The sequence below is a fragment of the Cryptomeria japonica genome, chromosome 9 (genome assembly GCF_030272615.1).
Source record: "Cryptomeria japonica chromosome 9, Sugi_1.0, whole genome shotgun sequence".
NCBI classification, from domain to species: Eukaryota; Viridiplantae; Streptophyta; class Pinopsida; order Cupressales; family Cupressaceae; genus Cryptomeria; species Cryptomeria japonica.
The window spans coordinates 389,414,884-389,435,885 of record NC_081413.1 but is presented as its reverse complement, the minus strand read 5'-3'; the positions used below and the strand labels follow the sequence as shown (position 1 = coordinate 389,435,885).

At 37.4% G+C, this 21,002-nt stretch overlaps 1 protein-coding gene across 1 annotated transcript in view; it reads right to left on the bottom strand.

Annotated features, from left to right (window-relative positions):
- Positions 1-20,748, bottom strand: part of LOC131072891 (peptidyl-prolyl cis-trans isomerase CYP37, chloroplastic) — a 155,565-nt gene extending 134,817 nt beyond the window's left edge. The window contains exons 1-3 of the mRNA XM_059211637.1: positions 20,309-20,748; positions 18,141-18,401; positions 17,927-18,016 (exon numbers count right to left, since the gene is read on the bottom strand). Coding sequence (XP_059067620.1) covers positions 17,927-18,016; positions 18,141-18,401; positions 20,309-20,470 — 513 coding nt within the window. The 5' untranslated portion in view covers positions 20,471-20,748. The remainder of the gene's footprint in view (positions 1-17,926; positions 18,017-18,140; positions 18,402-20,308) is intronic.
- Positions 20,749-21,002: the final 254 nt, after the last annotated feature.

The window sequence follows — 21,002 nt, the reverse complement described above, 5'->3', positions numbered from 1 at the left end:
CTTGCTGTTGTAAATTGCAGACCTGCAACTTCCAAGTTTTTCACAAAATAATATGTCATGAATCAAGAATACCTCTAAGGCTGAACATTCCTTACATTCCATGTGGGATGTACCTGTTGCAAATGGTGGCCCTAAGGCTGCAAGGATCACACCCAAGCTGAAGAATCAATCTGCCATGCTGAAACCCTTACTCTGTAACCTGAATCCACAGTGAAGAATGGCGTACTCAATCTCTGTCAACAATGCACTCTGCCTGAAGAATCCAATGCCAATAACTGTTGAGGGCTACGTCCCAGCCAGTCTTGATGTTGGGGTTTGCGTCCCAAATGAAGAATCACCCACTCAGAGCTAATTCGCAAAAATAAGTTTAAAAAGAAAATAATGAACAATTTGGTCTTCATCTCCTTATATCTCCTTTCCTTTCCAAGCCAAACCCTAAAAGGGAGTAAAGTTGGCGCATTATGAAAAGAGTGTTATTTTCTAATTATGGCGTCAACTATAGGAAAATAACACTAAATTGCAAATAAATAGCTTCAGGCATCCAAAAAGACGCCGAAAGATGAGAATCATGTAGCAAAGTTCAAGACCTTTCCAACGAGCTATAACACATAGGCATATCAACCCAGATGAAGCCAGAAACCCCTTATTACTCCGAAATGACTAAATACATAGCCTTATTTTAATTTATTTAATCGCTAACTTAGGAAATATCTAAATATATTAAAATATCTCCAGATATTCAATAATAGCCCAAAATAACCAAACAATCATGAATATAACTTTGTCACCTATCTGTGACTAATGCCGGAAAAGCTGAGCTAACTGGCAGTCCCATCCCTAAAATCTAGGGATGCTCCTAGAAACTAGGAAACACACCCAAACTCCCTGAAACTGAAACCATAACATGGTCCCGTGGAACCTCCAATATGGGAACTGCCACAACCTCCTAAAAAATAGGGAATCTCCCTAAAATCAAGGAACTACTCCCAATGGCCCTCAAACTGTCTGAAATGCCAACTCCGGATACTGAATACCCTGCAGGAGTCTCTATCCACCACTGCCAGCCTACGAGATCCAAATAATAGACCATCCCACTACTCTTCTCTTGTCACCTAGAAAGGGGACATTACACAAATATAGTTCCGGTGCATAAGAAGAATGGAGAAATACATATCTATGTAGATTTTCGAAACCTCAATCAGTTGTTGCTGAAAGATAATTATCCTTTGCCAATAATGGACCAGGTGTTGCAAACAGTGACAGGTGACCAAATGATGTCTATGTTAGATGGTTTTTTGGGTATAACCAAATTGAGGTAAGGGAATCTGATCAACATAAAACTGCATTTACTACTCCTTGGGGTACTTTTGCGTACCGTAGGATGCCTTTTGGTTTAATCAATGCAGGAGCTACCTTTCAAAGAGCCATGGATATATTGTGGTATATCTTGATGATCTCACTGTTTTTTCAAAAGACCATGAGAATCATCTTTTTCACTTGCAAGATGTATTAGAAAGATGCCACAAGAGCGGCATTTCTCTTAATCCTAAGAAATCAGTCTTTGGAGTGACTGGGGGAAAGCTTCTTGGTCATGTTGTCTCCAAAGAAGGTATTAAGATCAATCCAGAAAGAGTGAAGTCAATACAGTCTCTTTCTTTGCCTGCTAGTAAGACAGTTGTCCATTCTTTCTTTGGCAAAGTTAATTTTCTACGTCGAATCATACCTGATTTTGCAGAAAAGACTCGTCATATCGTTGATATGATGAAAGGAAAAACCGTGTTCCATTGGAATTCGGAAGGAAAGGCTGCATTCGATGAGATTAAGGAAGCCATTGCTCATGCACCTTTGCTGGTTTGTCCAGATTACACCAAGAATTTTATCATGTACAGTTATGCTTCTGAGCATACTTTGTCTATCATTCTAATGCAGAAAAACTCAAAAGGAGTTGAATCTCCCATTGCTTTCATGAGCTGTCCGTTGAAGACTCGTGAACTTAAATACTCCTTAGTTGAAAAGAATGCTTATGTTGTAGTGAAAGTAGTTAAGAATTTTAGATTCTATATTCTGAATTCTCATACTGTAGTTCTAGTTCCAGATACAGCATTTAAATCAATCTTGAATCAACAAGAGTTTGGTACGAAGAGGGGTAACTGGATTGCAAAGATCTAGGAATATGATTTAGAAATTAGGCCTACCAAACTTGTTCGCGGAAAGGGTCTTTGTCAGCTTATAGCTGAAAATGGTTTTGATAATTAGGGATATGATGATTCAAAAGATCTCCCTAGAGTGTTGTTCATTAGTACAACTGACGAATGGTATTCAGATTTGGCCTATTTTCTAACTTATGGTGAATGTCCAGCACATTTATCATTTAAAGAGAAGAGGAATGTCAAGCTCAAGTCTGCAAACTTTGTTCTTTGGGACAGCGGTTTGTACAAGCAAGCTATTGACGGAACTTTCTTTTGTTGTGTTGATAAGGCGCAACAAGTTAGATTGTTAGAATCTTTTCATAATCAGGCCTGTGGTGGGCATTTCTCCGCACCAGTGACTGCTCATAAGATTTTGCGAGCTAAATATTATTGGCCAACATTGTTCCATGATGCTTTCAGATGGGTGCGAAAGTGTTAATGCATGATAGCTTCGGTAAGATAAATGATTGAATGAGAGACAAATGAAGTCTCTCATTCAATCATTTATCCTATCAATAATTATGATGAAAAACTTCAAGCTATTAATCCTTCATTTGATAACCATTCTTCATTTGTATATGATCAATCTACTTAGTTCGATTAAATGCTTAACTATCAATAATCATCCTATAGCATAGAATCCCGATTTAATATCGGTTACATTATTTGTGTTCACCGATTATTAAATCGGGCTAACCAATGCAATCCGATTTATATCGTTTAACATATTTAATAGTAAACAAATGATTATCGGATCAACCAAACACCGATTAGTATCGGGTGTCAATATAAGCTTGCACCAATTGATATCGGGTTATGTATGCACTAATTAATATCGGGTGGCAAGGTAAATACACACCGATTGGTATCGGGCTATGAAGTTAAGCATACACCAATTGGTATCGGTTGTTAAGATAAACATACACCGATTGGTATTACTGCGATTAGCAAAGGGGCACAATCAAGTAATGTCTTGATCGGTCATGTCTAAAAGACATGACCGGTCAAGGCATTGCTTGATCGTACCCAGCTTGCATATATATATCAAATGCCATTTGTGAGAAAGGACATCGAAATCAATAAATGCTCCTCTCACCTGCCATACAAAAGAAGATAGTCAGATTTATAATATAAATAGATAATACATAGAACAAGATAATATCTGTAGACACCTAAAAATGGTCAACGCTTGCGGGATCATACTTTAACATTTGCGCATTGCCTCATTTTAGAGTTTTTGCATCACATTAACATTTCTTCTATGTTACGCACTTGGTCTTTATCATTTGCGAGCATCGAGTCTTTCTTCTGCGTTCTTCAGTTGTCTCGCTCTCAAATTTGGTCTTGTCGACAACATTATCCAGTCATGATTTTAATCGATCTTATCCTATTGCATCAATGTGCGTGCTTATTTGTCATCATTTTGGACATCGTCAATCCTAATTAGGGTTTTGTCCTCCTGTCAATCTTGCGATCGATTTGTCATCGATCGTTGTACTCTTATCAATCTTGTCGATTTATCATCAATCCTTATCATTTTCAATCTTGTCGTTTAACGATCAATTTGTCATCAATCGTTGTCATGTTCGATCTTGTCATTTTGCGATCGATTTGTCATCGATCGTGGTCATTTTCAATCTTGTCATCTTGCAATCTATTTTGTCATCGATCATTGTCCTCTTGTCAATTTTGTCATTTTGCGATCGATTTGTCATCGATCGTTGTCTGTCTCAATTATGTCAATTTGGATCAATTTGTCATTGTTCCTCGTCAATTGGCGCATTTATCAAATCATTTATTATATTGGTCCTTTGTTAATCAGAATCATGATCGAGTCAATTATCTTCAATCAAGACCTAATTGTCATTCTCACATTGCTAATTCATCTTCTAGGGTTTCATGATTTAATCATTTAACCTTGTGTGTCATTTCTCTCTCTAGGATTAATAATTTATTTATTTATCCTAAGTCTTCTTGTCACAATTAAATGTTCATTTAATTGGCTAATTATTCCTCTTTGTGAATTAATTAATAAATGAAAAAGTATTAATTAATTCACTAATTTTCTAATTTTCATCAATTTCTAAATTCCTAATTTTCTTAATTCTTCTTTTTCTAATTTTCCAATTTTCTAATTCCTAATTTCAATTTCTCTCCTATTTCTCTCCTAAATTCATGGGAATGACATGTCAATTTGTCATAATTTGTCATAATTGACAATCAATCAATTCTTGACATAGAAATTTGTCATAAATTGTCATAAATCATCAATCAACAAATTTTGCATAGAAGGTGCATAATTTGTCATAAATTTGTCATAATTGACATAATTGATTTGCAATTTCCATTTGAATTGAATCATGCTAATTTGATCATTTCTCCAATTTATCTATAAATTGGATGATCTTCATCAATCAAAGCTAATTGCTAATCAGATTATCGAATTTCTAATCAATCACGCTTCGAGTACTTTTGAGCAATTTTCTTATCTACTTGCTTTCAATCATGTATGTGCACTTGTAGGTGAGATCCACAACCAAACTATTTGAAGAGGAAAGAAGAACAATGGAGCCGCATGAAGGAAGCATTTGGATTTACCTCTGGTTTGCATAATCTTTTTGAATGTTTCAATTTTCATGTCTCTATTGAATGTGTTTAGGATAGATCATTGCATTTTAGTTTTTGTGATTGAGCTAATGATTAGTATGCTTATAATGCTTGTGATGATTTCTGATTTCCTAGCTACAATATCAACTAGAATATAACTTGCATATTGAATGGAAAATTGAACATCATTTACAAAAAGTGTGTTCATTGTCAGCAGTTTGTGGGTAAACAAAAGCTTGCAGCATTGCCATTAAAGCATGTTGTTATTGAAGAACCTTTTTGGCAATGGGATATTGATTTCATTGTGTTATCAATCCTTCTTCAAGTGCAAGTCATTCATATGTTCTCACGGCAACAGATTACTTCACCAAGTGGGTGGAGGCAGTACCAGTGAAGCATGCTACCTCTAAGGTGGTATGTAGATTTCTTAAGGAGAACATTATCTTCGGGTTTGGTGTTTTACACAAGATTGTGACTGATAATGCAGCCACATTCTCTTCTTTTGAGATAACACAATTTTGTTTTGAATATGGTATCTTATTAGCTCATTCATCTGACTATTATCCTCAGGGTAATGGTCAGGCAGAATCAAGTAATAAGAACCTGATTACTATCATATGCAAGCTTGTTGAGGAAAATCAAAGGTCTTGGCATATTATCCATCAGTGATAGAAACATTTTCAGAGGTATTGAGAAACAGAGAGAAAGCAGTGGATTCAATGGCAGAGAGAACATCAGGTCAGAATGATGGGGCTGTAGAGAGGGTTGAGAAAAAGTTTGATACTATGATGGACATGATGTGTAATGTCCCCTTCTCAGTTCTAGACTGATGAATGGAGTCTTAGCCTATTTTGGAAACCCGTAAGCTAACCAAAGACTAAATTAGGGTTTCTGCCTTCAAGAAGGTTTTTGGAGAGGTGTTTGCAGAAGTTCTACAGTTTGCTCTCTGGATTCTTTCTGGGTTTTTCATGAGCTTCAGGATGGTATAACATGCATTCCAATCAGAGAAGATTTCTGAATTTACTATTTTTAGTAAATTGCAACAGGCTGACAGTTGTTTGCTTTATAGGGTTTTTCTGGGTTTTTTAAGAGCTCCAGCGTGGTTTGAAATGCAAATTCTTCAGAGATGATTTCCGGACTTACTATTTTTAGTAAGTCATGACTGCTGCTCAGAATGTGATGAAAATGACTTTTACTATTTTTAGCAGTATGCTATTTTTAGTAACTACTATATTTGGCAGTACTATTTTTAGTAGTTCAGTTCAGAGCTCTAACTCAGTTAGTTTTGGTGATTTTTAGTGCTTCAGCTCTCGGCTCATTTTGGCAATAATTAGTATTTGAGAAGAAGGTAATTTTAATATAAATTAATACCTTAGCATGAGGTTTTAATATTTGGTTGGACGACTTAGGAAGGGAGAAGTATCATTTTTATCCTAAGTCTCATTTTATTTCCTAAGTCAAGTGGCGCCAAGGATTATTGTATTTCACGTTTTATAATGTTATTACTTTATAACTTGGTGACCTTCAAAAAGGGCGACTAGGAGACATGGAGATGGGGTGCCAAAGTTCAAATGTATTATTATTATTTTATTCACCTTAAGTTATCTCCAAAAAGTTCTACTAGAGGGGGAGGGTGTCATGAAATGAAATGAAAGTGAAATGAGGGGAATTTGGCGCCATTTGGATTTGAATTTGAGCCTTCAAAATCTATAAATAAGAGTGTTGGGCTTCTCATTAGCCATCCATGAAAATTTGTATAACGAAGGGCTGTCAGAATGGTGCCAGATTTGTGCTTCAAAGTTGCGAGCTTCCTAGCCTATGTCAGTTTCGTGCTTGAGATATAGCACCTAGTTGTGGAGAGACTATTTCTCACTCAAAGGAATAGATAGAGCTTATTAAGAATGGTTGCATCAGTTGGTTTTCTGTTTTGGTGTGAGTTTGTGTGTTTCCTGGTTGCTGGTTGGCATCATGGCTGAAGCGTATTTTCACTCCTAGTTTTCGGTGCGGGCTCCTGTTGATTCTGGGTATTGGCTCTAAAGATTTCTATGCTTCCAGCGATGAGATTTGTAAGTTTTTAGCCCCCACTGTGGAGTTTTCAAATTTTAAATGCAAATTGTACTTTCCAACCTAGACGTACTTGTTAGGGAGGTGCATTGGGATGCGTGTTAAGTGTTTGGGGTCATATTGATGCTGTTTTCCTGTTTGTACTTGGTCGCTCAATGCTTATTGTCGGTTTGGGTGTGTTGTTGGGTGATTTGAGTGAGTTTTGAGTGAGTTAGGAGCTTTTGGTTATGGTTTGGTGGTGTTGTTGGTTAGTGATTTTCAAAATTGCATAGTTGTATATAAGGAGAGTTTTGGGTGTGAGTAGCTTATGTTGGTTGGGGAGTGATTTCCTATTGTTGTTGCAGTTGTTGGACTTGTTATCAGCACTTGATTCTTCATTTTATATGTTTTGTAATGCTGGTTAGTAGTATTAACAGCAAGGTGTTGTTCTTTCTTAGTCCCACTGCATAAGTGGAAGAGGCTGGCTATGCCGCCTATCTTTGGGACAGCGATATCTTATGATTTGATAATCCATAATGTGCATTATAAAGCTAGTTAGTAGTACTAATGGCTATCTTTTGGCTTATTGCTTGTAGTCCCGCTGCATAAGTGGAAGAGGCTAGCTTTGCCGCCTATTTTGAATATTGTAATACTGTCCTCCCGCTGCATAAGCGGTCAAGCTGATTGTAATTTCAGTTTAGTCCTCCCGCTGGATAAGCGATAGAGTGATTGTTCTTCAATTTCTTATATCATCCTTGGCTGGTTTACCGCCAAGTGATCTTCAATATTCTCCATATCCCGCTGAAAAGTGGAAGGGGCTGGCTTGCCGCCCAAATATTGAAATCAGTTTTCAGTTTGCATCTAACGATCCCCTATACACTGTATGCTCTCACCCTCCCAAATTGGGCTCTCGGTGATCAAAAGGTGGAAGGGTTACTTTCTGCAAGATTTGGGATTTTATTTCTAACCCTAACGGGTGTTTGTATTGCTTGCAATTTGAAAATAATTGGAAAAAAATTAAGGGGAATATAACGGTCTCGATTTAGGAAAATCAAACCCTTGCGTCATTCCTAACCAAAGCATTGTTGTATTTGTCGATAGAAGCATCGAAGGAGCTCCAAGTCTACCAATAAATCGATAAAATCACCCAACGGGGGATCTATTTAGCAAGGGTTCGATTCCATTTCAGACTGGAGCATTTTCTCAATCCGCCTTCAAGCTGCGAACACATAGCGAAATAAGGAGAATCGTTTTTTTTAGTTGAGTTTTCTCTCCTTCATTCCACACCTCAATTCGCCGAAGCTATCAACAAAGGGGCGATTTGTTCTACCTTAACCAGCAAAGCGTTTTGGCATCCCAGGTATTCCTCTTTGAACAGTAACTAAAAATGTGTCTTAAATTGTGAGTGAAATGTTGTATTTAACCCTAAGGTTCACCTATGATTTGTATTTTACAAATTTTGTTCAAAAATCAAACCCTAGGTCAAATGAACACAGCCAAACTCATAATCGCACTTTGAAAACCCAACTTGGTAGAATTTTCGAGGTTTGCAGCCAAGATTTAAAATTTAAAACATTGCTCAAATAGACCCATAAGTGCCTAAATTTTCCCATCATTTGGCAAAGCAAAGTGCATCTAATGGAAAATTCAAAACTTTGCTCCTAGCAGGCCCTCACATAGTGGAAACTTTCCCAAGCCTTGACAAAACAAGTCTAAATTGCAAAGTGCACCAGGCCAAGTTCAAACTTAAAACCACGCCAAAACCAAGATTCCCAGCCATGCAACAAATCTGGAAAACTGGAAGAGCAAGCTACAACATTTTTTAATTTCGCCATTATGTTGTTTTATCATCATTTTGCCAATGATTTTATTGCTAACGTCATTGTTGGGCATTGCTAACCTCATTTACACTCTTGAAACTGCCTTGTAATTCGCGTCCTGGTGTGCAGGGTAGATGCCTCCCAAGGTGGCTAAGTCCTCTAAGGCACCTAAAGCACTAGGAGCGTCCCAAACATCTAAGACTAAGAACCCCCGCAAGTTGGAGAAAACGAAGTATAAATATCAAGCGTCGCTACGAGACTCTAAAGTCCAGAGCCAATGGGAGACTGTGGGGGATACAGATTTTGGGCATATTGACATCTAGCAGTTTAGAGACAGAGTGTATGCCACAAACACCCATTGGAGAGCAAAGAAGATGGTGGAGAGTGGAATTGCACAGGCCGTTGGATTCCCGCAGGACATCCAGAATTATGAGCTTGTTGTAGAAAGCTCCAAACACTACAAGCCTGATGGCAAGGTGGTGTTTGTGAACGAGAGAATGATGGCAGATTTCACTCCTAAGGCCATTGGAGAGGCTTTCAACATTCCAATGCATGTGGAGGCAATTAAAGTATTGATGGAGGAGGCTCAAGCCGTATATAATCAGAACCCCACTAGGTGCAAAGGCAAAATGAATGACAACTGGTTTAAAGAACAAATACCTCCCAACACCGGGATCCTTAAGATGGTGTACAGGAGTGAATTCAATGAGGAATAAGAGGACATGGTCACCCTGCTCAGCCGCGTCATGGTATTGCCCCACTCCAATTTGTTTGAGGATTGGATGTTTTATTATGCAAAGGAGGTCTTTGGAGGAAAAATCAAGTTTGATTGGGCTCAAATCATTAGTGATAACATTCATACACAGCTAACTCAGCTTGCAGAGAAGAGGTACTTCACCATGTCCTCTTATATGGTGTATATGATCACACGACATCCCAAACTGTCGGGATTAATCCGCCTAGGTGACATTGGAAATGGGCCTAACCAAATAAAAGTATATGATTGTTACCCTCAGCTGCATTTCTACAACATAAGTCAAAGGGAGAAAAACAATATAACATATGCAGTAAGTCAGTACGAGCACGTGAACGATGCCTTCACCATGCGCATGGTTAGGACTATGCAAGAGGGACTACACCAAAGGCTGTCTAAGAAAGCAATCACACTAATATGGAAGTATGGGACTTGGTTCATTCAGTTTCCCCGATTCTCTTATTTGAGAATCTCGAGCTTTGAGGGCTCTCCCTACCAACTCCCAAGGTACCCTGCGCATAAGATGGTGCTCTTAGAAGTTGCAAGACAAGTGCATGTGGCTAGACAAGTCCTTAGAGACAAGAAAATGTCAGGAGTCTCCTTCCCGATGGCAATAGGGAACAATGACGTATACTTCAAAACGCATGCACAGGCTGAGCAGTCAATTAAAGAGCTGGCGTCATATTGCTTACAAGAGCATTCCTCCAAAAAAAAAACTTTGACCCTACATTATTGGGACATAAAGCTTATGGCTGCCACTATAAGCATAAAATGAACATAGAGGATTACTAGGCTAGCTACGCAAATGATTTCGAGGTTCGTAGGAGGGAGTACTCTAGGCTCAATTTGCATCAAATCAGGACCTTTGAGTATGCCCGAGTCCTAGATCAGCTAGTTAACTATGGGGTTTGCTTACAGCACCAAGCCTATGAAACCATAAAAGATCGCCCCCTTGCTCTAATCAACTGGTCTCAAGACCCAGTCACTGACTTGGGAATCATAATGGAAAGTCCCAAGAGACATATTGATGCCTGGCTATATCAGCGTATTCAAGAGTTGACCCATGATGGCATACAATTCACCTATAACCTGATGGGAGACCTTGAGTCTCACTCATCAGGAGAGGACGAAGCATCAAGTGCTACACTAGAGGACGAAGGAGAAAAGAAGCCTAAAAAGAAAAGGAAAAAGGCAAAGGCCCGTAAGGGGTCAAGGGCATCAAAAAGGTCCAGAAAGAGCAAAAGCCAGTCACCTGAAGCTCATGCTCGAAAGAAGTTAATAGTAAGGAGACCATCTGCTGCCACCTCACAAGATCTCAATGCAACAGAGGATGTGACTGAGGTAGAATGCCAACCTACCCCTCCCACACTACAAACAGATTCAGTTGTTCCCAAAACAACAGACCAGGAAGAGCCTATCACGCAAGAACAGGAGGTGCAGATCATCGATCTGGAAGGGTCTGAGAATCAAATTGAAGAAGGGGAAATCCAGCCTAATATAGGACATAGCAAGGAGGATGTCGAGTAGGAAGAGCAAGAAAAAGAAGGTGATAGAGAGAATGAGAAGGTGGCTGAAAAGAATGAGGGTAGGGATAAGGATAGAGAGGATGACAAGGACAAGGACCTCCCTAGCAAGGAAGGACAGCGGGAGCTTGAGATCCCTCAAAAGTTGCTAAGTGAAGTTGGAGGGAACTCAGCCATAGGAAAAGAACGGGATCAACCCTTACCCCTGACTGATCAGCCAAGGATAGAAAGTGAATCAGCTACAGCTTTAGCAGAGCAGAGCAGGGAGTTAGTTGTCACTTCGGACAATCCATCCCTCCTACATGATTATAGGCCTAAGCCCAAAAGAAAACCACCGTAAGGCCACCTATAAGCCTCAAAGACCTATTCTCCCAAATATGGGAACCTTTGGTTAAAGAAAAAAAGAAGCCAAGGACTTACTCCAAGGTGACCAAGGATGCTCAAAAGAACTGGATAATACAAGTTGCGTACAACAATACGAGATTTTGAGACCAATAAAATGGACTAGTTTGAGCAGATAGGAAGGATAGACAATCACTGTGTAGACATTAGCTTACAGATGAATAATCCGCCTCTTCCTCTTCAAGAGATATGTTCCATCTGCATAAGATTCCAAGAGTATGTTCGAGCAGAGCGAGCTACAGGCCAAGATATTTGGAAAAAGTACTTAAAAGATGAGGATGAATTTTTATTGTAAAAAGGGAAAATATCTACTTTGGGATGACAAAAAGTTAGTTATTTCTCCCCAACTCCCAAAGTTGCTTTATGGCTAGTGGTTGATTAAGTTAGTTGGGAGGTAAGCTCCATATTTACTAGGCATGGGTAGACATATTTTATGGATGAATCTGGGCCACTTGTTTAGTTAAATCTTGGCCATTCATTCAAATTTTGAAAGTCTGTATAAGGGGGACTAGTTCTCTCCTATTTTGTAAGAAGTAAAAGAATTGTTGCTGAAACTCTGCCAAAATATATACAGGATTGATGGAATGCCAAGCTATGTCTATTATCTTGTGAGTGCATGGTTCCCCTTCTTGCAAATTTAAATTTCTAGTATGCATTTTGTTTACAAATAGTCTATTTGGGTGGGTATTTGATGGGAGTTTTATGTTCATACCATTAAGGATTAGCTGATTGTTAATCCCCCCGCATGGTTAGTCTGAACATTTTAAAATTTTAGGTCGACTACTACATGTTTAGCTAGGTGTTTGTTTTAAATTCAGCATATGCACATAGTAGTTTTAAAATCTAAGCATTCCTTGAAGATGGCACCGGTTCTGTCTAGTTGCGTTTAACTGGCAAATCAGAGCATGGTTATTTAAAATTTCTGTCTATTTGCCCAAATATGTTGTTTTAGTTAGAGAAGCTTAGTCTCTCTTCCCTACTCTTTTTCTATTTATTTATAAATCCAGAGTTGAAATACCCGAAATAGCATCATGCTTAATGCAAATTTGATGAGAATGAGACTTGTAAAGTCTTAGGGATGACCTATAGAACCCTTGAAGCCAATCCTACCCACAAACGTAAGTCCCTTTGTGTTTACCAGCAAAATACATGAATCGCTAAGTTATCCTAAGCCGTCAAAACCTGACAGTTGGAACCTTGAGGTTGTCCCCATTGATCATTTAGAAAAGCATTACGGATTTCCTTATTCAAGAGAGGATAGGATACTTAGCATTCTATTTTGTGTTGACCTGAAAGAGTAGCAGTACGATTTCCCGCATCAACACTATCCTAGGCCCTATTGAACAATTTATTTATAGTGACAATAAACCAGGGGTTCATGTTGAAACTACAAAAGTTTTCAAAAAAAAATGATTAAGTGTACCTTTAAGAAATTCCTATAAGGACCATTGAAAATTTCATTGACATTAGGTTCACAACCCTTATCGGCCAAACTCAACCATCGAATAAGCACAACTAACTCTCACCGAAAGGCCTAGTTTCACCGAAAAGGACATGTCCATTGTGTTGAAGAAACAGTTGAAAGTTTCCTCAATAAAATATACCATCGAAGAAATTATATCTGCGAGTAGACCCGAAAAGCATTCGCCAAAGTCATTTGTTTCATCGAAAAATACATTAAAGAAGCTAGCGGCTATATTATTTCAAAGAAATGTGGGCCCCAAAGAACCGATACAACAATAGGCCAACAAAGTAAAAGGCGACATCGAAGAAGGATTGATCATCGGTGAAAGGTTTTTTCATCCTGGCGAAATGAAGAGTTTCATCGAAACGGCGGTATCGAGTGAGATGAGAAGACCACTCATCGATGATTAATTATCGATGAAATCTCGGATGTCGAACAAATCATTTCAGGATATAGCGACGGGTTGGGATTCACCAAAAAGGAAAGTGACAAAACTGCCGTTAGAATTAACCACCCGAGATAGGAAGGAGTGGGACCCATTTCGATGAAAAACAATATTTCGATGGAAACTTAAAGCATAGTAGCGAAAGCAATAATCTCACCGAAACAAAGATGGGTTCGATGAGAAAAGGTCTTTCGATGAGAAAGAAATGAATGGTGCCGAAGAGCAATGTTTCATCAAAGTAAAACAATAGCATCTTGCCTGCCACAGAACATCGAAGAAAGGGAAAAGGAACCGTTAGATGAAGCAATTACTCCCTGACGTGAAATCATTCCAAAAATTAATGAAGTATGGTCGTCATAAATTTAAAACGAGTGAACTCATGACCATTGCACAACAGACGGATGTAACCGATGAAACTACTGCAAGATCATAATAAAACAACAGGATAGAGGGCGATTCAAGAAACACTGGCTAGAGAATTCACTGGGAGTTTTTTCAAGGAAGAGCAAAAAGCCTAGAGCACCAAGTAAATTCCCCATTCCTAGTACCCAAAATTATAATGGAAACTTCTTCGTCTAAGAAGACTAGGGCTAGGAAGCCGAAGGAAGCCCAATCCGCAGAGGAAAAGCCAAAGAGGCAAAAGAAGGAGGGTCGCCCATTAGACCAGGATCTATTAGATCAATTTCCTGCCTCAAGCCACCGATCAAAAAAGATTAAGTCAGAAGATGAAGGCCTAGAAGACAAATTTGACAACCTAGGAGACATCTGGATAGAGATTAGAAGGCATGAGTTGTTCATATTTGGGTATGTGCGAAGAAACGCTCCAGAGCCTATAAATAACTTATGGAGATTGAATCTTGGGAAGCTGGCGGTACCAAATGTCTTTGTGAATGTCGAACTTATGAAGTCTCAGGCTAACAATTATGATCCCAAGACAAAGACCATATATGATTATATGGGAAAGCCGATAGTGTCCATCACCAGGGAGATTATAGAAAGTATATTTCATTTGGACTGGGGGTTTAAAGAGAAAGTAGACACCGGCAGAAAACAAACAAGCTGGTTAATGATATCATAGAGCACAGTTTCAAAACCATGTTGATACATGCGGATCAATATTGGAAAGTATATACTAGGACTGTCAAGGCTCAAAAGAAGCATGAAAGACTAAAGGAACGATTGCAGGAGGTGATGAACACTATGGATACCATGACACCTGAAAACAGAGCAGAGGGGATGACATACTTGGAGAAGCATGATAGATATGCAAATGCCTTGAGCAGAGATCTCCAAGCACTAGATGATGGGAGCATCTCACGAATGCCGACAATCTACAAGGAGGGAGAGTTGATATCACTAGAGCAATGGCGGAATGAGCTGGCTGGTATCAAAGAACGAACCATCTCAGGGTTGGACCAGGACAAAGATTTGGCTCCTACCATCAACCAGATAATCTTCAAGTATATCTCGATGGGTGAAGAATTGAAGAAGCGAAATGCTAACACCAAGGGCTACAGGGAAGATGATTACATAAATCATTTAGGAAAGCTTTATCTCTATTTTTGTTTAGCTTTGTCAAGAATGTACAAACAAACTGTTAATGTTGGGAAGAGACATGACTCTTCGTGAGGGACAGGTTTTGTTCTCATATATATGAGAGGTTTTTGTAAAAGGAGAAAAAGATAATTCAAGAAATAGATGTATAATATACTCTGGCAGTTTTTGTAACTTTCGAAACTCTATCAATATAATCAGTTGTTTTTTCCTTTACATATGTGTTGTGAGTTGTTTATTTCAATTGGCAGTTGTTATGTGATATTGTCTCATAGAAGATAAGGTTGCTTGTATCTTCCTAGTGAAGTTTATTTTCTTGCTGCTATTAATTTGAATAAAAGGCCTACTTGTGGATTGTAACTATTCCTTGTAAGTCTTCCTTGAATGGTCTCTTAAAGTAAGGGTTAAATTCATTCGAGCAAATTATAGCATAAGACTATTAAAACGGATCTTTTTGAGGAAAGGTAACTGACAGATCTACCTGGGGGGTGATTTAAAAATTGTCTCATAGAAGCATACAATAAGTCCTGCTGAAGTAATAGACTCTGTGGCCCAAACAAGAGGAAAGGCACTGATCATTCATAAACAACAACTTTTACCATATCAATTACCTTTACTTTAAAGCAATAGGAATAGTTGAGTATGATATATAGAATCAATTAGCAATAGTGTATACATATAAATTTCAAGCACAAAGATCGAATAGCTTTCACAACAACAATCTTGAACTCATCTAAAAGCCACCTATCCTAGGAACATATGCCATTCTGAGATAGGGAAAGATTTAGATCAAGACACTCAATCTACTATAAAAAGCATTAGTCATTAGAAGCGACTAGTGAATAGGTATACCCGCCTAGGTCTTGCAGAGCCTAAAGTGAGGGAGTTAGTAACCAAACAGGTTCACTCTATAAGTTGGCCAAGTCAATTGGAGGGTTTGATCATAGGAGTTGGCATTTCCTTAGAACTTATCCAATCTATTGATTTGAGATCCAACAAGCCCAAAAGTGGATATACCATCCCTCTTGGCCCCATGTGGTCCATGCCATGCATATGGGGTGGCCTACCTAGTGACATGTCCTCCAACCGTTCCCCCTCATCTTGTCATCATCCTGGTTTCTTTATGATTGATCCTCTTGTATTGATGAGCAATGGTGGAGGAGAGGGTGGAGAGAGTGCCCCAGAAACCATATCTCCTAGACCCAAAGACCGTACCCATTGTACTCCTTTGGCTTCTATGGGCTCATCCTATCCCACTTTGAGGTGGCGTATCTAGAAGAATGCTCATACACTACACCCCTCTTGTAATACTCTCACACCCTCCTTCACCATGTCTTGGATATATTATAAGTAATGAAGAACCAATACACATATTCATTATAACAGTAATTAGTTATTGTTGAACCCAATTAGCAGGTTGGTATTAACAGCATTATGTCATGTATTAATATTATTATATTGTGTTATATTAACAGCATTATATAATGTTGACAGTATTGTACTTTGTTGGCAATATTATATCAGATCGTATTAATTGCATTAGCCTCAGATTGTATTAATAACATTATGTTTTATTGACACCATTATGTTACGTTATATTAACAATTTTATTATGTTAACATTCCCCTCTTATGTTATATTAACCATATTAAATTATATTAACAGTCTTGAATTGTATTAACAGCATCATACGATATTGTTAGCAATCTTATATCCTCATATTCATACCCATACGTATTTCCCAGGCAATGTGACTGTTGACATCACTTTTGTCTTTCCTTATTTTTCTTTTTCAAAGACCATTCGATGCTCTTGACAGGATATGTATCCACCTTTATATAGGATGTGAGGAGGTATGCGATGAAAGGAGATGTCTCTTTACATGACCCTTGCCCATAACTCCTCATTCGTACCTCCTTGACTTAACTAATATTAATGACTACTCATCATTTTTATCGATTAACTATATTTCATTTGTTTATCATTATTTTCCTTTCACCATTGATTATTATGTGATTTATATTGTGGCTGGGCAATCATGGATATATCCATAATTGATTTCCTCTTAAAATACATTTATTTCAGTATTGATCAGATGTTTCTACTTTCTAGTTTGATCATGATTATTAATAAAGTCATATTATTACTAATAATGTCAAGCATATATTATATTTGATCAAAGGAAATGTGAAGGTTAGGAACGGGGCATGACAATCTGTCTGAGATAAAGGCTGTGATCTAATTGATAAACTAGCTACAGTCTATCCTGTTATGACAGTCCCTATGCATACCACCAAGAACAAGAATGTTACTGCCTGTAACTTAATAACAGTTCTGTTCTGATCTGACCAATGGTGATCTCACTGGATGCTTTGATTCCTTTTCCTTTATATCTCTCAATGTGAGGGAGAGGTCACACCTCTTCATCATGTATGCCCTTTGGCAAGAGACACACCCTTTCACCATTAGCACCCTTGAAGGAGTGCAACTCTTATTATTTCTGCCCTTTGAAAGGGACAATAACTTTCACTATCAGATCTGCACTTCTGATTCCCATATTCCCCTCTCAAATGAGGTTCTCTTCTCCCTTTTATATCTTATGTTTGAGAGAGTCACAACTTTTCATTCGTGCCTTTTAACTATTCATTAAACTTAACTAAATTTTAATTATTTTATTTTTATATTTTATTTTTTATTCTTTTATATTTTAATTTTATTATTAGTATTTATTATTAAATCCTATTTATTCTTTTTTAATATTAGTACTTATGATTAAATTTAATAAATATGTATAAATCATAATAAAATACTTTATCCATACCAAGATCTTAGCATAAGATATGTCTTTGTAAGTTGATCAGAGTCTTTTAAACAGATAAAATTGAAAAATGTCAAGAATATGAGAATGTTATTAAACTTTACCAAGTGTTATATACACAAAAAACAATGAACCAACTTTTGGGTAGTAAAATCTTGTACTTGCCTTCTACATATATAACATTGATAATTAATACAGTTGCCATACAAAGTGGATCTCACAGTAAATATTTGAAACCAGACTGTGACAGTAGAATACCATAGCATATATTATCAATAATGTACACCTACAGGCAGAAAAACTGACCTGAAGAGCATTTTTTACATCTCCTTCCATTGTACCATATGGTTTTCGTTGAGGGAATCTTAGCAAGTAGAAGATGTCCTCCAAAGAGTCCTAAAAGTGCAGCAAGCTACCTCAGATAAGGAAGGTCTTGTTTAGGAATAGAACTTTTTACATAGATTCTATCTTTTTATAGACATGAATATGACTGAAAGTTTGCACTAATATCATTTGGTACCTGCATGCTTTTCATGATTGGATTCGCAGGAATAGCTCTTCTAAGTGCAACTTCTCCAGTTCGAGGAACCTTTGTATTGGGTGAGTAAAGCACCGCATTTGCAGGGGAAATAAACCATTTTCCGATATCATTCAAAGGAAATGGGGTTGCTGTTTGAAGTAAAATCAGAACTATAGAAAACACTCTTTTTAAGTTGTCTATGTCACAAGAAAGAATTGGCACATGAAATCTTAAATTGAAACTCTTTAATCCCTTTTGTTCCTGCACTTACATATACCAACATCAGGTATCAGTTGCTTGAGTCTTTCAACCAACCTATCTCACAACACCTTCAGCAACCCGTCCACAAATATGCATGCAAATTTTCCCTCATTGGAATTAAATGAATAGAACCACCCAGCTATTAAAAGTGCTTAAAAAGAAACAAAAAAATTTTGCTATTGTTCTTTTGGATAGGTGTGCAAGAAAGAAAAGAAGGCAAGAACTTATGTTACTATATGCAAAGAATTTTCTTTTTCAAAATAATAATGACATACCGTTAGGGAGTGCCTAAAAAAACGACCAGCATAGTGTATAGAAGAATATCAAATGTAGAGAGCAACATAATTTAGCCACCGTTTTAGAAAGAGATTACATGAAAGCAATGAGTAAATCTTTCATAATCTCAAAATAACATTCATACATTGATCAGTCAAGATAGAAAGTATATATTTCGATAGATCGATTTTGGGAGGCACAAGTTGACCAACAGATTAGTTTCGAAGATATGCAATCCCATCGTCTTCATTCTGAATAATAATAATTCACCCTCTCATTTTAAGTTGCCTTCTTAATCAATTATGCCCATACGACGAATAAGGAATAAATGTTTGACGAAATTAAAGAAAAATTGTCTGGCTAACAAGGTCATTCTAAATAGGCTACTTGCAGCCAATCGAAATCATCAGAAAGCTACCTAGGCCCATTAATGAGGTCCCTGAAGGATATATATAGCTTAGACACATTGGACAAATTGTTGCAAAATGGTATGGCTCCAAAGATGACAATATATTATAAATCCACCGTTCACTCAGTGCAAATAATATTTGTAATGGCTATTAAAAAGCCATATAATTGTAAAAACAGAGCCCCGCCAGAAAGCCACTTACTCAATAGTAGAAGATAAAAATGCATGATGTTGTGGCCTATAAAGAATATCATCCAATACAAATGAACATGTGCTGACCTAGGAAGGCTCAACGAAAGTTATTGGCCAAATGTGAGGATCAAATACAAATAAAAAGGATTGGAAACGTTTGCTCAATATACCAACATCATTCATCATATTCTGCAGAACATAGTGACAGGTTCACACATGTAACAAACCAGGCATCAGTTCGATAAGGCTCAGCGATTCCAACATTTCATAAAAGTTCATTTGAGATGATTCTAAAGTCATCTCAGTTGCCAAAGGAGAGAGGTAAAGGACTGTTAAAAATGAATCTCTGTCAGTCTCTGGCATATTATTTAAATTATGGATCAGATATCTAGAATTTACAGTTTTGCTGAATTATGGAGAAGGACGACCTATCATGCTCAAACTAGGACAGATTCTATATGTTAAATGTAACAGTCTAAAAAATTAGATATCTATGAAAAGCAAAATTAATAACTAATCAAAAGAATTGGCTCAATGCGTAGTTTCCGATGGAATAGAAGTCACCCAGTTGTGAGTTGGTAGCAATATTTAATCGCTTTCCAAAATATACAGTTCTGCAATATTGTGGTCCGTCATTGCTGTATGAGCAAACTGAATGTTTGGAAAGAACAATTGTTGTAGAATCCTAAATGCAATTTAGGTTGTGCATTGCCAAAATAACATCTTTAACATGGAACTGAAATTTTGAAACTAAGGGCATCATGTAAACAGACTATTTCTACTATGTCGAAATTACAACTCATATTCTCTGCTAAGGCTCTTGCGAAATCAGGAGTAATGCTTAAGGGAACCATCAAAACACATTTATTACTGATTGTTTAGTAAAACATAAAATTATTCCGGAATGCCAACTTCTGTTTAAGCCATCAATCACAGTTTAGTCTTGGCATCCGTGGGATTTGAAATGCTGCTATAACTACTAAAATTTAAATGGGTCTGGTTAAACAAGTAAAATTAAGTAGAATTCGACCTGAGAGATTGTGGAGTTGATAGACCTGCAATTGCAATTAATTCGGAAGGTGATTGTCTTCTTGCCCTGCGTCTGCATCCGCCTCCGTCTCATGGGAAGTACCAGATGAGACCTGGAGTGCTGACATGTGAACGAGACTAGTGGTGAAAACAATGTAGCCATTGTGAAGCCCAAGCTCTGAATATCTTAAGATTCAACCACTACGGATAAGGCCCAATCATCAGTTTGCTGCTGTGAACCTCGAAATCATTAGATTGATTAGCTTCTTCACTCCACGTAACGGGCCACCTAATGCTCCCCCGACTTTTTTTTTTAAATTGGAGGGAATGAGATGGCGCTTCAGCTGGACTACTATTGGAATTTGGGATGAGCTACTCGCTGGAGTTTATATATTTTTTTTTGGAGATTGAACATAAATTTCATGCGTCTGAAGTTTATCATCATTCATGTTTGTGTCGTATGGGGATATAAGGAGGCTAAGTTTGTATTATAACAACAATGGGTTCATGTACAATTATTAGTCATTCTTATATGGTATTATTGTTTATCCATGTATTGGTAAAATGTGGATCACAAGTTTTATTTACAATTTTACAATGATTTACATAATTAGATATTGAAAAATATTTTAAATATCTATTAAAAATTTTATAGTTATGTTGGTATATTCATGTATTTGAGATATGTAAAAGCA